This window comes from Cryptotermes secundus, unplaced genomic scaffold, assembly GCF_002891405.2.
Source record: "Cryptotermes secundus unplaced genomic scaffold, Csec_1.0 scaffold181, whole genome shotgun sequence".
Lineage (NCBI taxonomy): Eukaryota > Metazoa > Arthropoda > Insecta > Blattodea > Kalotermitidae > Cryptotermes > Cryptotermes secundus.
In genome coordinates, this window is record NW_019723906.1 from 1,151,030 (window position 1) to 1,169,915 (window position 18,886).

General features: G+C 39.5%; 1 protein-coding gene across 1 annotated transcript in view; it reads right to left on the bottom strand.

Moving 5' to 3' along the window:
- LOC111861962 (neprilysin-11-like) overlaps positions 1 to 18,886 on the bottom strand; it is a 60,719-nt gene that overhangs the window by 4,499 nt on the left and 37,334 nt on the right. The window contains exons 9-19 of the mRNA XM_033750519.1: positions 17,468 to 17,693; positions 14,727 to 14,825; positions 14,135 to 14,288; positions 13,227 to 13,344; positions 11,793 to 11,889; positions 10,185 to 10,361; positions 9,109 to 9,212; positions 8,032 to 8,090; positions 6,672 to 6,720; positions 5,162 to 5,229; positions 2,472 to 2,602 (exon numbers count right to left, since the gene is read on the bottom strand). Of these exons, the coding sequence (XP_033606410.1) occupies positions 2,472 to 2,602; positions 5,162 to 5,229; positions 6,672 to 6,720; positions 8,032 to 8,090; positions 9,109 to 9,212; positions 10,185 to 10,361; positions 11,793 to 11,889; positions 13,227 to 13,344; positions 14,135 to 14,288; positions 14,727 to 14,825; positions 17,468 to 17,693 (1,282 nt within the window). The remainder of the gene's footprint in view (positions 1 to 2,471; positions 2,603 to 5,161; positions 5,230 to 6,671; positions 6,721 to 8,031; positions 8,091 to 9,108; positions 9,213 to 10,184; positions 10,362 to 11,792; positions 11,890 to 13,226; positions 13,345 to 14,134; positions 14,289 to 14,726; positions 14,826 to 17,467; positions 17,694 to 18,886) is intronic.

Below are 18,886 nucleotides of genomic sequence, written 5' to 3' on the forward strand. Positions count from 1 at the left end.
TTTTTTTTTTTCTGTTGTGTTTGAGGTTTATACTCTGTATGCCGTGGAGATGTTTGGTTTCCGTGGATGGAGGGTGGTTACTGTAGGGTGCCATATTTGTTGATGGTGCTCAAATACAACACAACGCGTCCTTTTAGAACAATAAACTAAAGAAACAATACACTGAAGAGGTTATATCTGCTAGACGATGACTATAATATTCGAAACATTCGTGGAAGAGCAAGAACGTGGCACACCAACAGTTCTACGAACACAACAAGAAGTCTCACCTTTAAGACTGTTAATATGAAAGATAAGGGGCACACAGTAGCGTAGTTGATCGAGGCACTATGCTACAAGCAGGAAGGTCGTGGGTTCGATTCCTGATGAGGTCATTGGATTTTTTAATTGATCTAATCCTTCCAGTCGCACTATGGCTCTGGGGCCAACTCAGCCTCTAACAGAAATGAGTACCAGGAATCTTCATGAGGTTTAAGAGCGGCCGGCGCATGAGGCTGACAATCTCGCCGCCATCTGTGAACCGAATGTTCAGAAAACTGGGGGACCTCGAATTCTGGCAAACTTATGAGCCTACACGGCCTGTGCAGGAATATATTTAGTTTCTTTTTATGAACGATTACTTTAATTTATAACCGAGTACATAGTGATCTTTCTCGAATTTCTTTTGGGAGGACGACAGGAGGTATGAATTATCATCTCCAATTTGGACCGAAGAGAGGTTAAGTGACAGGAGGTTGGAGAAAACTACATAATGAGGTGCTCCATAACTTGTACTCTTATCCGAGTATCATTAGAATGATAAAGTCAAGGAGAATGAGATGGGCAGGGCATGTAGCACGAATGGGAGAGAAGCGAAATCATATATGATATTGGTGGGAAAGCCAGAAGGAAGGAGACCACTGGGAAGACTAAGGCGTAGGTAGGTGGACAACATTAAATGGATCTTAGAGAGATAGGATGGGATGGCATGGATTGGTTTGATCTGGCTCAGGATAGGGTCGGGTGGTGGGCTCTTGTGAACACGGTAATGAACCTTTGGGTTCCATAATATGCAGGGAAGCTCTTGAGTAGCTGCATAACTGGCGGCTTTTCAAGAAGATCTCAGCTCCATGAGTGAGTGAGTGAATCGCTAAGAACACGGCTTAAGCTATCACAACTTGAATGTGGCTTAAATTCGTCTCTCCTGCTTCTCCTTCTCTTTTTTGACTTCAAATATTTCTGACCACTGTCGGCTTCTATTGCTGAATTGTATGGGCACCTGTGCATTTTATTCATGAAATCTTTCTCTCAGTTGAATTAAGCGACACACCAAAACCTGTATTTAGTCTCATTTGAGTTTCTCAGAGCTGTGTTTAGGAAGAGTTCTCCTTCCGGGCATATAACGCCCGAATGTAGTCAAAAGAAAGCCAACATTGACTTTGAATCTGAATGGACTACATTACGTGATTAATATCGTAGGAAATGTTTTCCAATATATTCAGTCCTTTAAGTAATGTAGTCAGTGAATTCAACTTAAGCGCATGAAACATAGAGTAAAACCATAAAATAGAGGTGCTGCAGCCTATGTGAAGTTTAATCAAAATCGATCAAAAGAACTGTAAATAGTATAAGAAAGTTGATTTAGTCTGCTAAGGGAAGCGGCGACTAAATGCATTAAAACAAAAGAAAGTGGCGAGATTTGAGGTTGTTCCAGTGGTGAGTATCCAGTTTATGGTATCATCTAATATATCATCATATAATTTGGCAGATTATCTTTTCAGTCTTAAATGCAACTATTTTCAATTTTATTTCTCCTCTTTAGGACATGTTTCGGTCTCATTGGCCATCACCTTGCCTTTTGTCTGCGCCAAAACTGTAGCACTGTATAAAATATATAAAATATTCACTTATTTATACACCTCCAAATCTGATGTTTCTTTTATAATTTACTTGAGGTACACTCCATATTTTTTGCATTGATTAATTTCACTCACTTTCTAATTTAATGTTGTTCTGAAATTTCTTAAATTTTCTTAAAATTATATAATTCTTACACCTCTATCAGTGGCGTCTTCCAAATGATATACTTCTATGCTGAGGCTTCTGTTCGTAAGCCTTTTCTTTGTGTTACCATTTGTTCCTATCTCTATGTTGTTCCTTGCCTCTGCGTATGTTCTGGTTACCTCTTTTGTGTGGACGTTTGAATTTGGTAGATGGTTACCTAAGTAAAAAGTAAAGCTATCCCTGTAGCAGGTCATGAAGGCCCATAGTGTTGTGAGACGTTGAATCTCCCACACGTTTCGGAATAACCTGCTGACTCATTTTAGGGAAGATTCAAGTTTCTCCGAAACGTTGATATCAATCTACCAAACTATACGGCGACCCATCCCAGAAGACCATAAAATCTTGAACCAAAATCTGTTGGAAATGCTCTGCTTTTATGCATGCTGAGGACTCGTGTACATGATAGGAACAATGTGTTGGGGCCTCACCCAGCTGTTGATTTCGTCCACCCGGTAGCTGCTATACTGCTCAATAAAGCAGGCCGACCTGTTCACATATTCCTCTACAGTGGAGTTCGTCCACCACTGACGCATGTTCCCGTCTTTGTCGTACTGCCGGCCTGAAACACAAGCGTCAGTTGGAATTCAACTTAATTAGACAAGCTTGTTTCTCAATTCACTATTTCAGAGTGCATTTGTTCGTTAAACTTAACTTGGTTCATCCTGCTCCGTCAGCAACACAGGGTAGCCTGTATAACAGGACGAATGTACCAAAGATCTCTGATCATTAGACAACGAAACCACATTGTGGAATATATTCATTTTCCATCAAGAAGAAGTGTAACGACATGAACCAAATTTGTCCTAGATTAGGACAAATATTGTACACTCATTTGCAAACAGACTTATTGTCTTAATTTTTAGATGTTTTAAAAAATCGATGTAAGCTTATTATTAGTTAAAAGATATAATATATATCTATGACATGGTAATACTAGTTTCCATATATGTTGATAATATCCTTCTGAAGATGGTCGTTCTGACCGAAATATCTAAAGGATGAAAAATTAAAAACAATTTTTTTCGATCACATTGGACGGTGGTTAAAAATCTTATATATAGTTGTTCGTGCTTAAATTCTAATCTAAGTTCAGTTGAAATACAAGAGACACGAAGCACTTTGCCACAATGGTAACATACTTCTTACTCTCTCGGTACTGGAAAGAGAATTTATGATGCAGAGAAAGGGCAAGTAGTGAACCCACGCCAAGCAGGTTGGTCTCGTGGTAACGCTCTACAGTTGTATTCCGGCTATTTTGAATTAATTTCTTCATTGCCTCCAGGAAAATAATGGGTATTTTCTCAAATAGGCCACCACCGTTTCCCTGAAAATCCTTCTCAGTTCATGATTTGACATTCATTCTACCGTTCGACTATATGTAATCCACATGCTGACAATATCGTAAAATAAGTTACAGACGGACAAAGAATATCACATTGATTTCAAATTAATTGATGGAGAAATTGGCCTACTTACATGTATAGGGATTATTATACTGTATGCATCTAGTTATGTTGCTGCATAATGAATTCTGCGGCACACAGTCGCTCTGGTGTGCAAGAAATATAAAGGCTATGAGGAGCTAATTCATACACGTAATTGTGCTCGCAAATGTCAGTTAAGCCAGTTCAGTTCACTCCACGCTCTCACATTCGGTTCCTCTGCGATACGATTTAATGTTTTCCTTCCGTGCATGTCTGCCTTGATCAGTCTCTTCCCGCCAGATATCCTAAAGAAACTGTACATGAATTCCTTACCCGCCCAACTCCAAAGCTAGGAGCCTACCCCCTGTCAGCCCTCTGCTGCTAATTCAGCATATTCGTGTTTACTCCCAATATCTGGAGGTCGGCTCCTCCAGCCAAGCTCTGAGGAGGCGTTATGCTGTGTGACATGGGTGCAACTTAATGTGGTTGTTATATATCTTAAGTCTACTTGTAAGTAACCTCTTCATTTCACTGTTACTTTTCGAAAAGTAGAAATATTTTATTAATTTTACTGCCTTTTCTAAAGTAATATCCTCGTATAATGTTTATGAAGTTACTTTAATTATTGTTGTCAATATTTCAGCAAATGTTCACTCTACAGGCTTTACTGAACTATTTCCTCCTTATTTTAGTTACCGGACATGTTTTCCTCTTCTATTTTATAAGAACCTCTTTAGCATCTGCTAAGTCCCTTAAGATTATTTGTTTCTTTAAGAGTACACATTACGAAACTTCTAGGATTTTAGATTCTACTTGATCTCAATAAGAAGAGCACTTCTCTAGGATGTGACTCCCTGTAGTCTGATAAAAGGGCATCACGTTTCGAAAGGACCTGTTGCTTCCATCCTCAGACAATCCTGAAGATGTTGAAAGTAGATTCCATCAAGAAATTGATATCTTTCAACCAGACTTCGTGGCGTCACTTCCCAGAATAATGCATTGTAGCATGTAACCCGTTGCTAAGTAACGACTCTGTAAACAACGCCCGTTGCTTGGCAACAGTTTTCTAACCCACCAATGGACTAACTAGGAATCGGTGTTCTCTATGATTTCCGTGCGACAGCTTCATGACGCAACAATAGAAGGAACGTCGGAAGTGATGTTTTCTATGCTGTCCGTGCCGAGATGTTCTATACAAAACAAACCGAGAATTTGGTTCTTTGTGAGAGTCTCCGGCCAGTAAGAACGTGAGCACAGAAGCTGAGAAAGCTACTGTGATGGAAGCTCTTACGAGGCGTCAACCGGTGAAGGTAGAGCAGATGAAAATTTAGTGCGTGCCGTAGCAATACACTTATATGGTGTGTGAGAATTGGCGATAGCGCTTTATTTACTTATTAGTTATCAGTACTTTACAACATTAATGTGGATCCTATCTCGGTGTGACGTCACCGTAGACGTACATTGTACTGCATATATTTCGGACTCCTGTCTTTCATTCTTCAAAGAGAAGGAAAGAAAACAGGGAGAGTTTCATAAATGCCGGCAATGCAGCCAGCAGCAACGCCATGCCATCAAAGAGAAATGTTGAAATTCTGTGAAACTCTGAAATTTTGAAGAATATGCACACTAAAATAGAAATGTAATCTGAAATCTTGTAATCGGGCTTCGGGTCTGGTCCAGTCCTCTTACCTCACCTGAATTATCGAATCCATGCGTCAGTTCGTGTCCCAATATGGTTCCTATGGCTCCGTAATTCAGCGCTCTGGAAACAATCATAGGCATATATCAGAGATGCCAACGGGAAAGCTGTCCTAAATACATAGAAGGAAGAGACGTGATATAAGGCAGAGATTCTTAATAAAAAAAAACACTGATGTAACATCCATTGAAATGTCATAATTTGTTACAGACTAATTCACTTTCGTAGTGTAACTTCCTCTTTTTGCTCTCGCAGTCGGTACAGCGACTGGCTACAGGCTGAACGACCGAAGGGTCGGAGTTCGAGTCTCGGTAGAATGAAGAATTTTCTCTTCTCCACGTAGTCCAAACCAGCTCTTAAGTCCACCCAACCTACTACCCAATGAGTACCGCAGGTTTCTTCACCGGTGGGTAAAGCGACCGGGACGTGAAGCTGACCACTCACCTCCAGCTGTTGCCGAGGTCAAGAAAATATAGATCTATACATCCACTCCCACATACGCCTTCGTGGCGTAGTTCGTAATTAGTTAAACACATGGACAGCTTTCATTCCTTATAGTCTTAAANGAAGCTGACCACTCACCTCCAGCTATTGCCGAGGTCAAGAATATACATCCATTCCCACATACGCCTTCGTGGCGTAGTGCTTAATTAGTTAAACACAGGGACAATTGTACCTATGCAGGTTGGTCGTGACGTCGGCGCATGTGAAGGTAAACGTATCATTGATTTCCTTAATGCATCCTGGGCGTTTAGGTTTTTTCCTTCGTTTCTTGGGGTGGGGTGAGACTGAGTCCACTTGGTACGACGACCACTATTGGCCTATTGCACCAGCCCCGGATGATAGATAATGAGCGTGGGGGAGTCGGTCGAATGNCATTGTGTAACTAAGCTCATATATTAGCCATTGTACGTTACATAATGTTTTAAAGTGGCTTTAAAATCGATGTAAGTACAACCAGGGCTGGATTTAAGGGGGATCGACTGGGGCGATCAGTCCGGGGGCCTCCACAAACATAAATATGATCCACAGGTTTTATTGAGATGTTTCAGTCTCTCAAATCACTAAAAGTGACTCAGAATTACTGTTTTTTTTACTTTATCCAATTTACGGTCTTCTAGAAACTAGGAAACAGAACGTTTCGGAAACTTGATCTGTTTCCAATGATTGAAGTTAGCTCTTTCTAAGGGTCCCAAAACGAGTAGTTGTCTTCCCCTCTTACCTGTGGACGGAAACAGATCTAGTTCCTTAACGTTGTGTTTTCTACCTTCTAGAATACCGGACGATGGACTAAGTCCAAAAGCTCAGTAATTCAGAGTATTATATACCATCCTCAGAACCCTTTAGAATCTACTAAATTTCCTTCTGTGCTTTTATTTACTACAAAATGAGAACAAGAAAATAATTGTATAATCCAACTTTGTTCTTACTGATAGGAGCCTCCACATTTTGATTGCCCCCCCCCTCCAACTGTAAATCCGGCCCTGTCCACTCCTCATACTTACTCGAGACCCAGTCCGTAAAAGGGGAACTGCAGAATTCCGGAAGGCACTGCTGTTTTCCAGAAAGCATGAAACAAATCCACAACGGAACCAGCTGTCTATATTTGTTCGTTACAGAGCAACGGGAATCTCCAGAAGTCAGGTATTTAATCTGGATCTGCTACATACTGTCACGTGTTTAGTGCAATTAGAGACGAGCTTCGGATTGGTAATTGGATTTATCGGAAACTTTCTCACGTAACTACAAACAACTACGATAGTCTCACTGAGTTGCATATTTCAAAGATCACTGTAATTAATATTATATTGTGGCATTCTGTTGTACTTTTCACTTAGCGTTTTTAATTAGTTCTACAGTCTTACGTGCAAAAATTTATTAAAACTTAAAAAAGCTATACAATTTAAATTTTTTCACAGCATATTTCGACCGAACTGGTCATCAGGTGTGTGAGTGAGAAAACTGCTGTTTTTCTGTGTTGATGTTCAGTTGTTGATACGTTGTTCTCCTAGTGCGCATGTGTGTAGTCCTCCTTGCTGTGTTATGTTCCCCGTCTTGTTACGTTCCTTGTCCTGTTTTCAACTGCAGTTGAAAACAGGATATATCAGGAGCTAAATATCAACGTAGAAATGCACACGTTTCCTCACGCACAGCTTCTAACACCTGAAGACCACTTCGAGCCAAACATGTCGTGAAAAACGTTTAAAGTGACCAGCTTTTATTAAGTGTTAATAAATTGTTGCACACAAGACTGTAGAAGTAATTAAAACACCAAATCACTGTAATTACAGTACAAAATAAAATCTCAGTCTTCATTAGCTGTTGCTTGGTAGCGGCATTCAACGGCGGATATTCCCCTTCCTCTGGGTTCCCAAACTGTCCCGAGCCTCAGGTACCAGCTTCTCATTTCTCAAAACTGACCACTCTGAACTACTAGTCCTCGTTATTTATCCTAAGCATAGATCGCACAGAAAACTCTTGTAGTATTGCGTGTTCTCCCGTTGCCGGGGAAACATCTTTTCCACAGAGCTGTTCCCTAGTAACTGCTGTTGTACTGTCGCCTGTTTACACAGCTGTTACTTGGCAGTGTGTTTACATGTCACAATATCTTTATCAAGAGCTAGACTAATACAATATAAATACATATAATAATTCATGAATATTCAACGTAGTATGTTTTGTAACAGAATATCGCTGTCCAGTGAGTAGCACTTCAGGTTCTTGTTAAGGGGCCCTCATTCAAAATTCTTGGCCAAAATTCCCTTTCGTTTCCGGTCTGAGAAAAGAACAAAACCGTGTCCAATGGCGGTCTTACGAGAGAAAAGAAACATTAGTAGCTATAGACGAAGCGATGTTACTACTTACTAATGGCATTGGCTTGGAAAGTGTGAAATGCATTGACATCTGTAGGTTCGGTAGCCCAACTGAAAGAAGAGAAAGCAGATCAGTGCTTCAGAGAAACATCAAGTGGGACTCTATTGAAACAGTTACATAATAGTACCCCGCTGCAAGATAGCTGATAGCTGATACTTGAGAACCCACTATAGGAAGTGTCCAGTTTAGTGATACTTCAATTGTTTGTTCTTCGGAATTAATAAAATTTTCTCACTATATTTAATATCGGATCAAGGAATAAAACAAGGCAACCAAATAAATCACTTAATTTGTTATTACATAATTAAATTGGAAATTATTATTTATAACTCTGTATTAATCCATGAATTTCTGCTTAATAAAATATGCCTATATGATTTAAATTGATATTTTTCGGTTATTTATTTTTATTTAAGTAAAACTTGGTTTCCAAGCGGTAGCGTAGTTGGTTGAGGCATTACGCTACAAGCCAGAAGGTCGCGGGTTCGATTCCGATGAGGTCATTGAGTTTTTTAATTGACCTATTCCTTCCAGCCGCACTATGGCTCTGGGGTCAACAGAACCTTTCACAGAAATGAGTATCAGGAAGCTTTCTAAGGGGCAAAGGGCCGCTGGAGCGTAAGTTTGATAACCTCGCCGCCTTCTCTGAGCAGATTGTCTAGAAAACGTGGGAGATTCGACTTCTCATAAGCTTATGGGTCTCTCACGACCTGTTACAGTGATAGCTTTTATATATATATAATGATTTCAGAAAAATAGCTTTTATTATCAATATATGTGTCATCAAAATTGTATTTTAGCTAATAGGTCTATTGATAGATATTGACTTACTCTAACTTTCCAACTAAGAAGACATTTTTCCCTTTTTATACTTGATGATGGAAACAGTTTCATCTTCAGAAACGTCGTGGATTTTAATATGCCTAAGACAAAGGAAATGCCAAACGTAATCTTTATATAATTAATAGGCCATTACCACTAACTTTTCGATGATTATTAGAGTCTATGTAGTGTAGCTACTAGCAGAGCTGTAAAATGGCCCACCCGAGGCAAATAATGTGGACATACCTGTCTTCGTCATTTGGTTTCCTCAGGCTCTGAAGCATTGTCGTCGTGAACAAGCCAACGATTCCCAGCATGTTGTACAGGTAGGCTGTTTCATTCACGTGGACCTGGAGAATGCATAAGCCAAAGTAGCCGAGGAACATTGCTTCCATAAAAAGTGGACAGTTTCTTGACCAAATTGGCGATGACTAGCTTCGAAGGACACCCCTTTGCTACACTTAGCTAACCTCCGAGCAACTGAATAATTTCTTCTGGACTCCAAAATAAATAAATAAGCGAGTAAATAAATAAATAAATAACTCCAACATTCATCGAAAAGCAGCCAGTTGTGCAGTCACGCAAGATTTTCTAACATTTAAAAAATATGTGTCCCAGGAGGAAAGGTTAATTTTCGGGGAGGTCATAGAATGGTCATTCTAAACAAAAAGTGTTTATGTAAATGTGTCCTATTCCGAACGGTTTCCGAGATGTAACTATTTCACTCTACATTTACAAATTTGTTGATAAGGAAGAGATATTACGTACTGTTTGTAACACCGGTGTTTATAGTTCAGGCGGCAAAGTTGGTACAGTTTCCTAGCATAATATATATATTTTTTAACATCCCACCGTCAACATCAATGCACTTTGCAACCCGTGTGAGGACATGACATGTTTCTTGTTTGAATGCATCTTAACGTTCCTGTACAGTGAAATAACTATCTCGGAAACCGTTCGGAATAGGACACAAGTACATGTACAATTTTTGCTTAGAATGACCAAATTCTATGAGTCCCAGAATACTGACTTTCCCTTCTGGGACATCCTGTATATAGAGAAACAAGGAAAGGGACAATTAATGTATGCCGCTATGCGTATGATTCTTGAGAAGCTATCGCGTTTTATTCTTCCTCTATTGTACCATTAAACTCGACAGAACATTTCATCAGGGTACCCATTTCTACCGGCTGCAGAGTTTGAAGAAGGGGAATGTCCCTTCACGTCTCCACAAACCTTCATGGTACGCTGCTTAACTAAGCACGTATTGCAGATGGACAGAGTTACACTGTTACAAAGATACGTGGACAGCGTTTACTCACCCCTTCGTAGTAGGCTTCCAGTTGGTCCCTGTCCAGAAGCCACTCCGGAAATCCGACGAAGTGTTTAACTGCCGCCGCCTTTTCCAAAGTTGCGATTTTCGTTTCCTCGTCCATCCAGTCTGCCGACCGCACCAGAGACGAGAATGCCCACTGAATATCCACCAGCATGTCCACCACCTGTTAAATCCTCCTTTACGTTGAATTCATCTTCATAAATTCTTATTATAACTACTAATTGATGGATTAGTGGCGAATACAAGTTCGGTACATAAAACGTTCGAATTAAGTTTTGCATCGTTACCACTAATACAGAAATAAAACTGTGGAGAAATAGTCTTCAAAGGAATGAGCCTACATTTGTTTGTTTATGGTATATTTAACGACAGGGTCATGTTATACAGCGTCGACTAGTAGGACAATTGGTGAATAATTCATTTAAAAGACTGTGGAGTTAAGCGGTCGTTAGCGGCCTCCGTAGTCTAGGGGTAACGTTCCCACATCATGACTCAAGGTACGCGGGTTCAAACCCGGCGGAGATGGTGGAATTTTTAAGGGCTGAAAATTCAGGGTACAAGTCCTCCGAGAGGGACTTTAAGCCGTGGGTCCCGTGTCGTAGATTTGCGGCACGTAAAAGATCCTCATGTCTCTAGGAAACCTCTGAGCAAAATTAGGCAAAAATGTTTCCCGTCCAAGTAGTTTCCAATGCCTGAGGTAGATGGGGAAAGTTATCGGGCACCAATGCCAGTAGAGGGCCGACCTCGCTGGCAGAAAAGGGAGAGTTATAGGGTACCACTGCCAGTAGAGGGCCGACCTCGCTGGTAGAAAGGGGAGATAGTGGGCACGAATATCGGTAGGGTATGGAGACAGTAGAAATTAAAAGGGGACGTACAGTAGACTATTAGTCGCGGTGCATGGGGAAACCCACCCCCTCTATACTGAATACCTGAATAAGCTGTCGTTGAATAAATTCAGGTAATATTTCGGCATTTACTGGAGAGACCGGGGAAAACCACCAATATCCCAATCAGGATAACCGATGTTCTTGCGAGATTCGAAGGGGACACTTCCCGAATACAGGCCAGACACTTGAATCAACTTTCTTCCTATAATATTAAGTGCACGTATAATTTACGCATGCGTTACTTGAAGTTTTCATATGTTATTGGATTTTATCTTCAGTCATTGAATACACAGATTACTGCTTCAAAGGCAATCATACAATCTGTGGCTCTAGAGCAGTGGTTCTCAAGCTTTGTGAGACCGCTGCCCGGCGGTTGAGAAACACTGCTGTAGAGTCGGCTTCCATAAAATGCTGGGAAGTTCTTGAGTAGCTGCACAAGTGGCAGCTTCTCAAGAAGGGCTCAGCTCCAGAAGTGAGTGAGTGAGTGACCCCGGTAATCATATGATGATTGTGTACCAGCTAAGATGTTTCAAACAGAGCACACAAGTATCAAGCAGCACAGCGCCTGAAACTGTTGTTTATTGTTTTAAATATTTAACATATAGAACCGATTTCTCTAAAGTCGTGATTGAAAAAGATGCCTTAACAAGTCCTACGGTATGAAACTGAAAGAAAATGTAGATTTCAGCAAGTTCTTATGAACGCACCTTACTTTTCGTGGCGTTAAGGAAATTTGCATCAGCAATGAAGTAGCTCACGGCCATGCCCATTAAATAGTTCACTGCATTTGTACAAAACGTAGATCTGAAACAATACAAATTACTTACTTGAACTGGGGCATTTATGCTTACATTAATGCCTTCAGATAAATTTCAAAATGTAGGAAAATATATCTTTATTTCCGTCTATTATTGAAGTCATCTCTAAAATTTATATTGAAACTTTGCCATAGGTTAGTGCCCTAAAGAGGGTCAATTCAATTTAATCATGTTGAGTAAATTTTAAATTGTAATTAGAATGGTCGAGACAAAGAGGATGAGATGGGGAGGGTATGTGGCAAAAGTTGGGGAGAGGAGGAATGCATATAGGATATTGGTAGGAAAAACAGAAGGAAAGAGATCACTATAAAGACCAAGACGTAAGTGGGTGAACAATATAGAATGACCCTTAGAATGGGGTAGTATGGACTGGACTGATCTGGCTCAAGATATGGACCAGTGAAGGGCTCTTGTGAACACAGTAATGAACCTTCGGGTTCCATAAAATTCTGGAAAGTTCTTGAGTAGCTGCACAATTGGCGGCCTCTCAAGAAGTTTTCAGATCCATAAAGTTAATTATTTGGTTTAGTACGGTAAGTTTTATAATTAATATAGCTGCATAAGTTAATCTTTAGTAAAGCATTTCAATATTAGGCGTGATCTTCCGTATCGGTTGATTCATTAATGGTTAATTGAATTACTCTCTGTCACTGGCAAAGTTATGTAGTACCGGATGAATAATGTTTGACCGATGAATAGGACAGTACACACTATGAGGAAGAAAACTGCCATGATCCATTTTAACGCACTGCTCGGAATGTTCTGGAGACAATGATAAAATCCAAGAGGAATTCAACGTTGCCGGTCACCTGGCCGAGATTTATGTTCAAGATATCCTGACAAAAGAAAAGCAACAATCTCAATAACTAGACCGGTCGTTGGTCACTGTCTTGTGCCCCATCCAGTGTATTTTTAAAGACTCTCCAAAGGAAACAACATGCATGACGTGGTTGTTTTACTCAGAAATTTTAAGTAACCAAATATCAAGAAGTATGTATCTTTTTTTTTCAATTTTTAAGCAGTAATAGAGATTCTCGTTAAACATACAAAAATTAAGATCGCATTGGAGACAATAAACTTTAACATTTCAATAAACTTGAAATGCATTTTTGGCTCGATCCGCTGTTATTACAACTCTGATTACAAATATTATTATTATTATTATTATTATTATTATTATTATAATTGTTAATGTCAGAGATATATATCTTGAAAAAATTGTTAGTTCTCCTTCAGTCCTATTTGAGATATGAATTTAATTCTGAAAGAGAAGTATGAACTATATGCAAAGTACTACAAGGGTCAATCCACGTGACAACATACCTTGTCTCTGGAGCTCGTCCTCCCATAACCCTCTCGATGTAGCGTTCCTTCATCTCTCTCATGTCTCTGTTGGTCTGTGGTGCCAGTATATGTACCACCTCCCACCACATCGTTAGCTCTGAAAAGCACGTTAGCTCAGGATAAGAACCGTGTTCTCTCTGGCCTCCCATCTTCTCTCTTCATCCGGTTTCTATTGCGGTCCTTTGTAAACGAGAAGCTTTCTATCGCAATTCTCTCTTTGTACTATAATTTGCTGATAAAATATATTAGTACAAACACAAACACTCAACATTAGGCTCTGTATGGACCTACATTCCACCAAAGTAAGTGGAAATGCTATTTTTATCATTTCGTCAGTAAATTGTTCACTGTAACAAAGTTAAGCAAAGAATATTCATTCATAAACTTAAAATACGATATGTGGAAGATTAATGCTTTTAAAGTGTGTTGTATTGATATTAATGTTTTGTGTCTCCTTGGTAAGAAAATAAGATTTAAATTTTATTTGTATCTATCGTCTTCGTACTTTGTCACGTTTAGTTTGGATGTTTACTACATATGTTTCGACAACTACCAGGTCGTCTTCAGAGATATGTGTTTTTATGTTATCGGCTAAATATTAGGTCAAATATGTTGTTTGTGGTTGTACATGCTTTTGAATACTTCAAATGATTAAAAATTTTTGGTACATAATCATCTTATAGATAAGTACACATGTGGTTGTGCATAATTTAACCCTCTATGTTTATATATAGAACCACATACAACATGCATAAAACATGTACAACCATATTTTTGATGTGTGATATACTTACATATAAGACGGTTGTCTACATGTACATCCAGATGGCAGTGGTGTCATGAGCGCTATCTATAGTTATCGGACGAAATGACAGACCGGTACTTACCGAGAGTTTTACTGGAAGTTTCCGAAAGTAACTTCATCAGAGACTTAAGATAGTCTGCATTAGTCACTACGATCTTGTCCTCCCCACCTTCTAGATGAAGAGTCACGTTCTCAATCCCTTCAAACATGAGCGTGAAGTATTCTGTCCAGTTCAACTGTGGAGGAGAACAGACAGTTCAGCTGTGCGGGGATTCACAGGACCAACTGCAAATGCAAGGGCGCATCACATGAAGGCTAGACTCAGAAACGCTCAGTATAACTTCGGACAAACTGATCGTATATTCCAGTGTTTTCTTGCAAATACGTGCCATCTGTAAGTTCACCTTTATGGAATACAAATGATTCGTTTCAGCGATTACAAAACCCCACTAATAGACCATAATCTCTGGTGCTGTCAATCCATCTACTTTACATATGATTAGTGTATACCGATTCCTCCTGACAGGATGGTCATAATTATGCGACCCACAGAGCTCACTCAGACGCGAAACCTCTGGGCAGGAAAATAAATAATAACGTAAGAAATATTATATGCATAAGAATTAATGGTATGATTATGCGAAAATAAGAAGCTGCAAACCTTTGCGCCTGACCTTTAAGGTTCCATTGAGGTCATTATTCGTCCACTCTTGTAGTTCCTCCACGGACATCTCAACTGCTTCCTCTTCATCTTCGTCATTTTCATTCATAACCTGTAAGAATCATAAAGCAGAGAATTTTCGTCTTTTCAAGTAACATCTGTCTCCAGCAGTGCTCACTGACAACAGCGGACACCTTTAGGTGGACTGAGGACTCTTACTCTCAAATAACATTTTAGCAAATTTATTTTAAATGATTCCTCATATATAGACAGTGAGAAATATATACTGTATAGTAAAAGAAAGGTAAAGCTATTTTGAATTGTTTCATTTTTGGTCCGTTACACTATCAATCACAAAGTTAATAAAAAGTCCGTCGAGTGTAACAATTTGTAGGTCACTTCTTTATCACTTCTGCCTTACATGTTTCGGTTTGACACAACCATCATCAGAGGCACTTACTACAATTATGAAAACACTGTCGTTGTTTATGATGTTCACAGTTATGTTTGTTGTGTGGACGCTGCTACGATATGTCGACGTGTAAAAGCACAACACTTGCTAGGATGGTTGAGTGCATTATCAATTCTCACCTTCCATCCGAAACTGCCCTCAAGTTCAAACGCCAATATTAAAATATTTAAATATTAAAATTTTTTTTTTAATTTAAAACATTTGATGTAAAATGTTAAGCTCCTCCTTGTTAATTTATCCCGAAGATGGGAGATGTCAGCTTGAGGTTGTATGGCTTATGGTTAGATGTTTCCTATGTGCTGTGTGTTGTGTACAAATTGTTACACTCGACGGACTTTTTATTAACTTTGTAAAGGTAAAGCTATTCCTGTAACAGGCCGTGGATACCCATAGGTGTCTGGGACGTCGAGGCTCCCACATTTTCTAAACAATCGGATCACAGATGGCGGTGAGGTTGCCAGCCTTACGCTCCGGCCGTCCTTTCACCCCAGGAAGATTCATGGTATTCATTTTTGTTAGAGGCTGAGTCGAGCCCAGGGCCATAGTATGGCTGGAAGGATTAGGTTGATTGAAAAATCCAGTGACCTCATCGGGAATCGAAACCGCGATCTTCCGGTTTGTAGCATAGTGCCTCAACCAACTATGCTGCCGCGCGCCCCTTACATAATATACTTTTTGTTTTAAACGTTTTTACGTTAGATCAATTGTTCACAAGCCGTAATTAAAGAAAGGGAAATGTCTAATTAAATCAAAAATGTTTATTTGCTGAATTTTTATGACTGAAAGAAAATAAAATAAACGTTATTGTCTGTGATGCAATTCGTTAAATGTTTGCAGCCTTTTCATTTTGAGGCAGGAAATGAATGGTGCAACACAGTATGTAGGCCTATATTTAGCTGGGGTTATTGAATTGACAGAATTTTCAGGCTGCCTTCTTTATTTTGAAAAAGAATATAAATAGGTTTATGAGATCATCATGATGTCTGTATATCTGTGAATCCCCCCTATCAGCTTGTCTGAATCAGTCATTACACTAGTCATGCTCAATGGTAATACCAGCGGTATATAAGGATTAATTCATAATAAGCACGAAGCTGGGAACTGCAATGTTTACGGAAGAGTTGTAGAGCCTCTTAAAAAAATTTGTTATTTCTTCACGGAATACTTAAGAACTCTCCGGGGCAAAGAACAGGTATTTAAGCTGATGCAAACGTATATAAGACCGCCTCTGTAGTCCAGTGGTCAGAGTTCGATTCCCTACTCTACAAGATTTTTTTCTGAGAAGTAGTGGGTCTGGAACGGGGTCCAATGAGCCGTGTGATAATAATTGAAGAGCTATTTCAAGCAAAGAGCTGCTCCGGTCTAGAAAACCGAAATTAACGACCGTGGGGATTCGTTGCGCTGACCACGTGACACCCTGTATCCGCTAAAGTTGGTACTAAAATTCGCCGACAAGCGGCGGTCGCTCAGTCGTTATAGTTCGCTTGAGGACTAAAGTCACGGAGTTTTTATGTGCATATGATTATCAGTGTCCAACGACTGGACTGGTCAGCAGGAAGTATTTCCGTAATCTTCTCGCTGAAGGGACGTAATGATAATAGAGTTCTGGCGATCTGTGAAGAAAGGTTTGTCGGAAAATTGGAGCTAATATAAACGAAATTATTACTGTATGTGACACATCCAGACTGGCATATAATTCATACGATAACATTGAGAGGGGTGCCTGCTACAAGTCAACTGGTAACCACTTCGAAATATTACTGTAACCAGTAAAAAGTAGCATTTCCTTAGTATCGTGATACATGTTTCACTACGCGTAATGGCAGCATACTTTCAGCGGCCTTGAAAATTGTTAAAGTCACTTCAGATGCTGAAGGTAATAATTTAACAATTATATCTAAGGAAAATTCTAAAATAAAACACAAGAATATGACGAAATATATGAGTTACGGTTGAGGAATCAGCATACTCTTCAAGAGAACAGAGTTGATGATGATGATGATGATGATGAAGATGATCCAGAACTATAAGCAGGCCTATATCTAATAGCGTTTCATATTTCCGCATCTCAAAATGTGAAGATTATTCATTTCCCATTTGGTACTTTGTATTTGCTTACCCCTGTTAGCCGTTGGTCCATTTCAAGATGATGATGATGATGATGATGATGATGAAGATGATCCAGAACTATAAGCAGGCCTATATCTAATAGCGTTTCACATTTCCGCATCTCAAAATGTGAAGATTATTCGTTTCCCATTTGGTACTTTGTATTTGCTTACCCCTGTTAGCCGTTGGTCCATTTCAAGAATCCGTAAGGCGGCCATTTTCACTGTAAGGTCGAAATCCTTATCCAGGGACGCGCTGTTGTTCCACCTATATATATATGATATCGCCTGCGCGAGGTACTCCAGGAAGGCAGCAGAATATGCGTCCTCTTCCTCTTTTTCTTCTTTCATTTTCGCTTTTTTTCTTCTTTTTTCAATTTGCTTATCTATATCTTTGTACCTACAAAAGTAAGCAAGTTGTGTTAATACAGTCAATCTACTCGATGGCTCACGTTACGTCATACCACGTACAGGCAAACTTACGGAATAAAAATCTTGTGCAAATAGGCTTGAACATCCCATCGGCATTTGAATACGCAAGTTCTTTTCTTATATCATTAATGAATGTTGGAAATGTGATGAAAATGGAATGCATTAATATTCCAATGGTAAGGTAACGGTTACGTCACCGACTGCGAATGACGCACCCTCGTTTTCAGAGCAAATGGAGTATATACTGCATGAACATCTTCACGGATGCAATGCGAAGGCGGATGGAATCATTCAGTATCGCCGTTAGCTGTCCATTTTATGACATTTGTATGATACGATGTTTCCTGAACTGATTCTAGTCCCATCTCCATTTTGCATTGCACTGAAAGATTTTCTCTTACATTTTACTGTAAAATTACTCGCGAAGGTGGTTACAGAACCGGGACATTGATACCTTAAAATTTAATCAAGTGGAAACGCAACGAGGAGAATTATTTGAAACGTCGTATATATATATATATATATATATAGGATTTGAAGTTCTCACAGCGGTGGTTTTGAAGAATTCTGTCTTCTGGGATATAAAGCCGTATAGTCTTCATCCCTGAAGATGAAGGTGACATGTTCCTCAGAAACGTCGGTTGACTTTCAACAGACTACACGGCATTTTAAACCAGAAGTAGAATTCATCGTAAAGGCAGAAAACACTTTAGATATTGACAATTTTCATCAAAATATTGGCTTAAAATCCGTACATTTATATGTGTACGCTACCAAAACAGAACACGAACTGTCTTACTACCTGAGAAAGGCATAACAGCCATGACATGTGGAGTCGAAACAGTCAAACGTAATGGCCTAATTTTATTTTACCTTGCGACGATCATGACGATCATGATGATGGTGGTGATGATGATGATGATGATGATGATGATGATGAGACGGTAGTGGCGATGATATGGACGAAAGTGTTAATTGAGCTACTGGGTGATTACACTGTGTCAATGTGACAATGTTGTCGACGTTTAGGAGGTATATGCTGGCTCAAATTTTAAGGTCGAATTATGCAATGCTGGTTATTTTCCGTGTATACATTTGTTTATGCTCTGACTAAAACACGGAAGGAGGCAGAATAGTCCGCTTAGGCCAATGGGGAGGTAG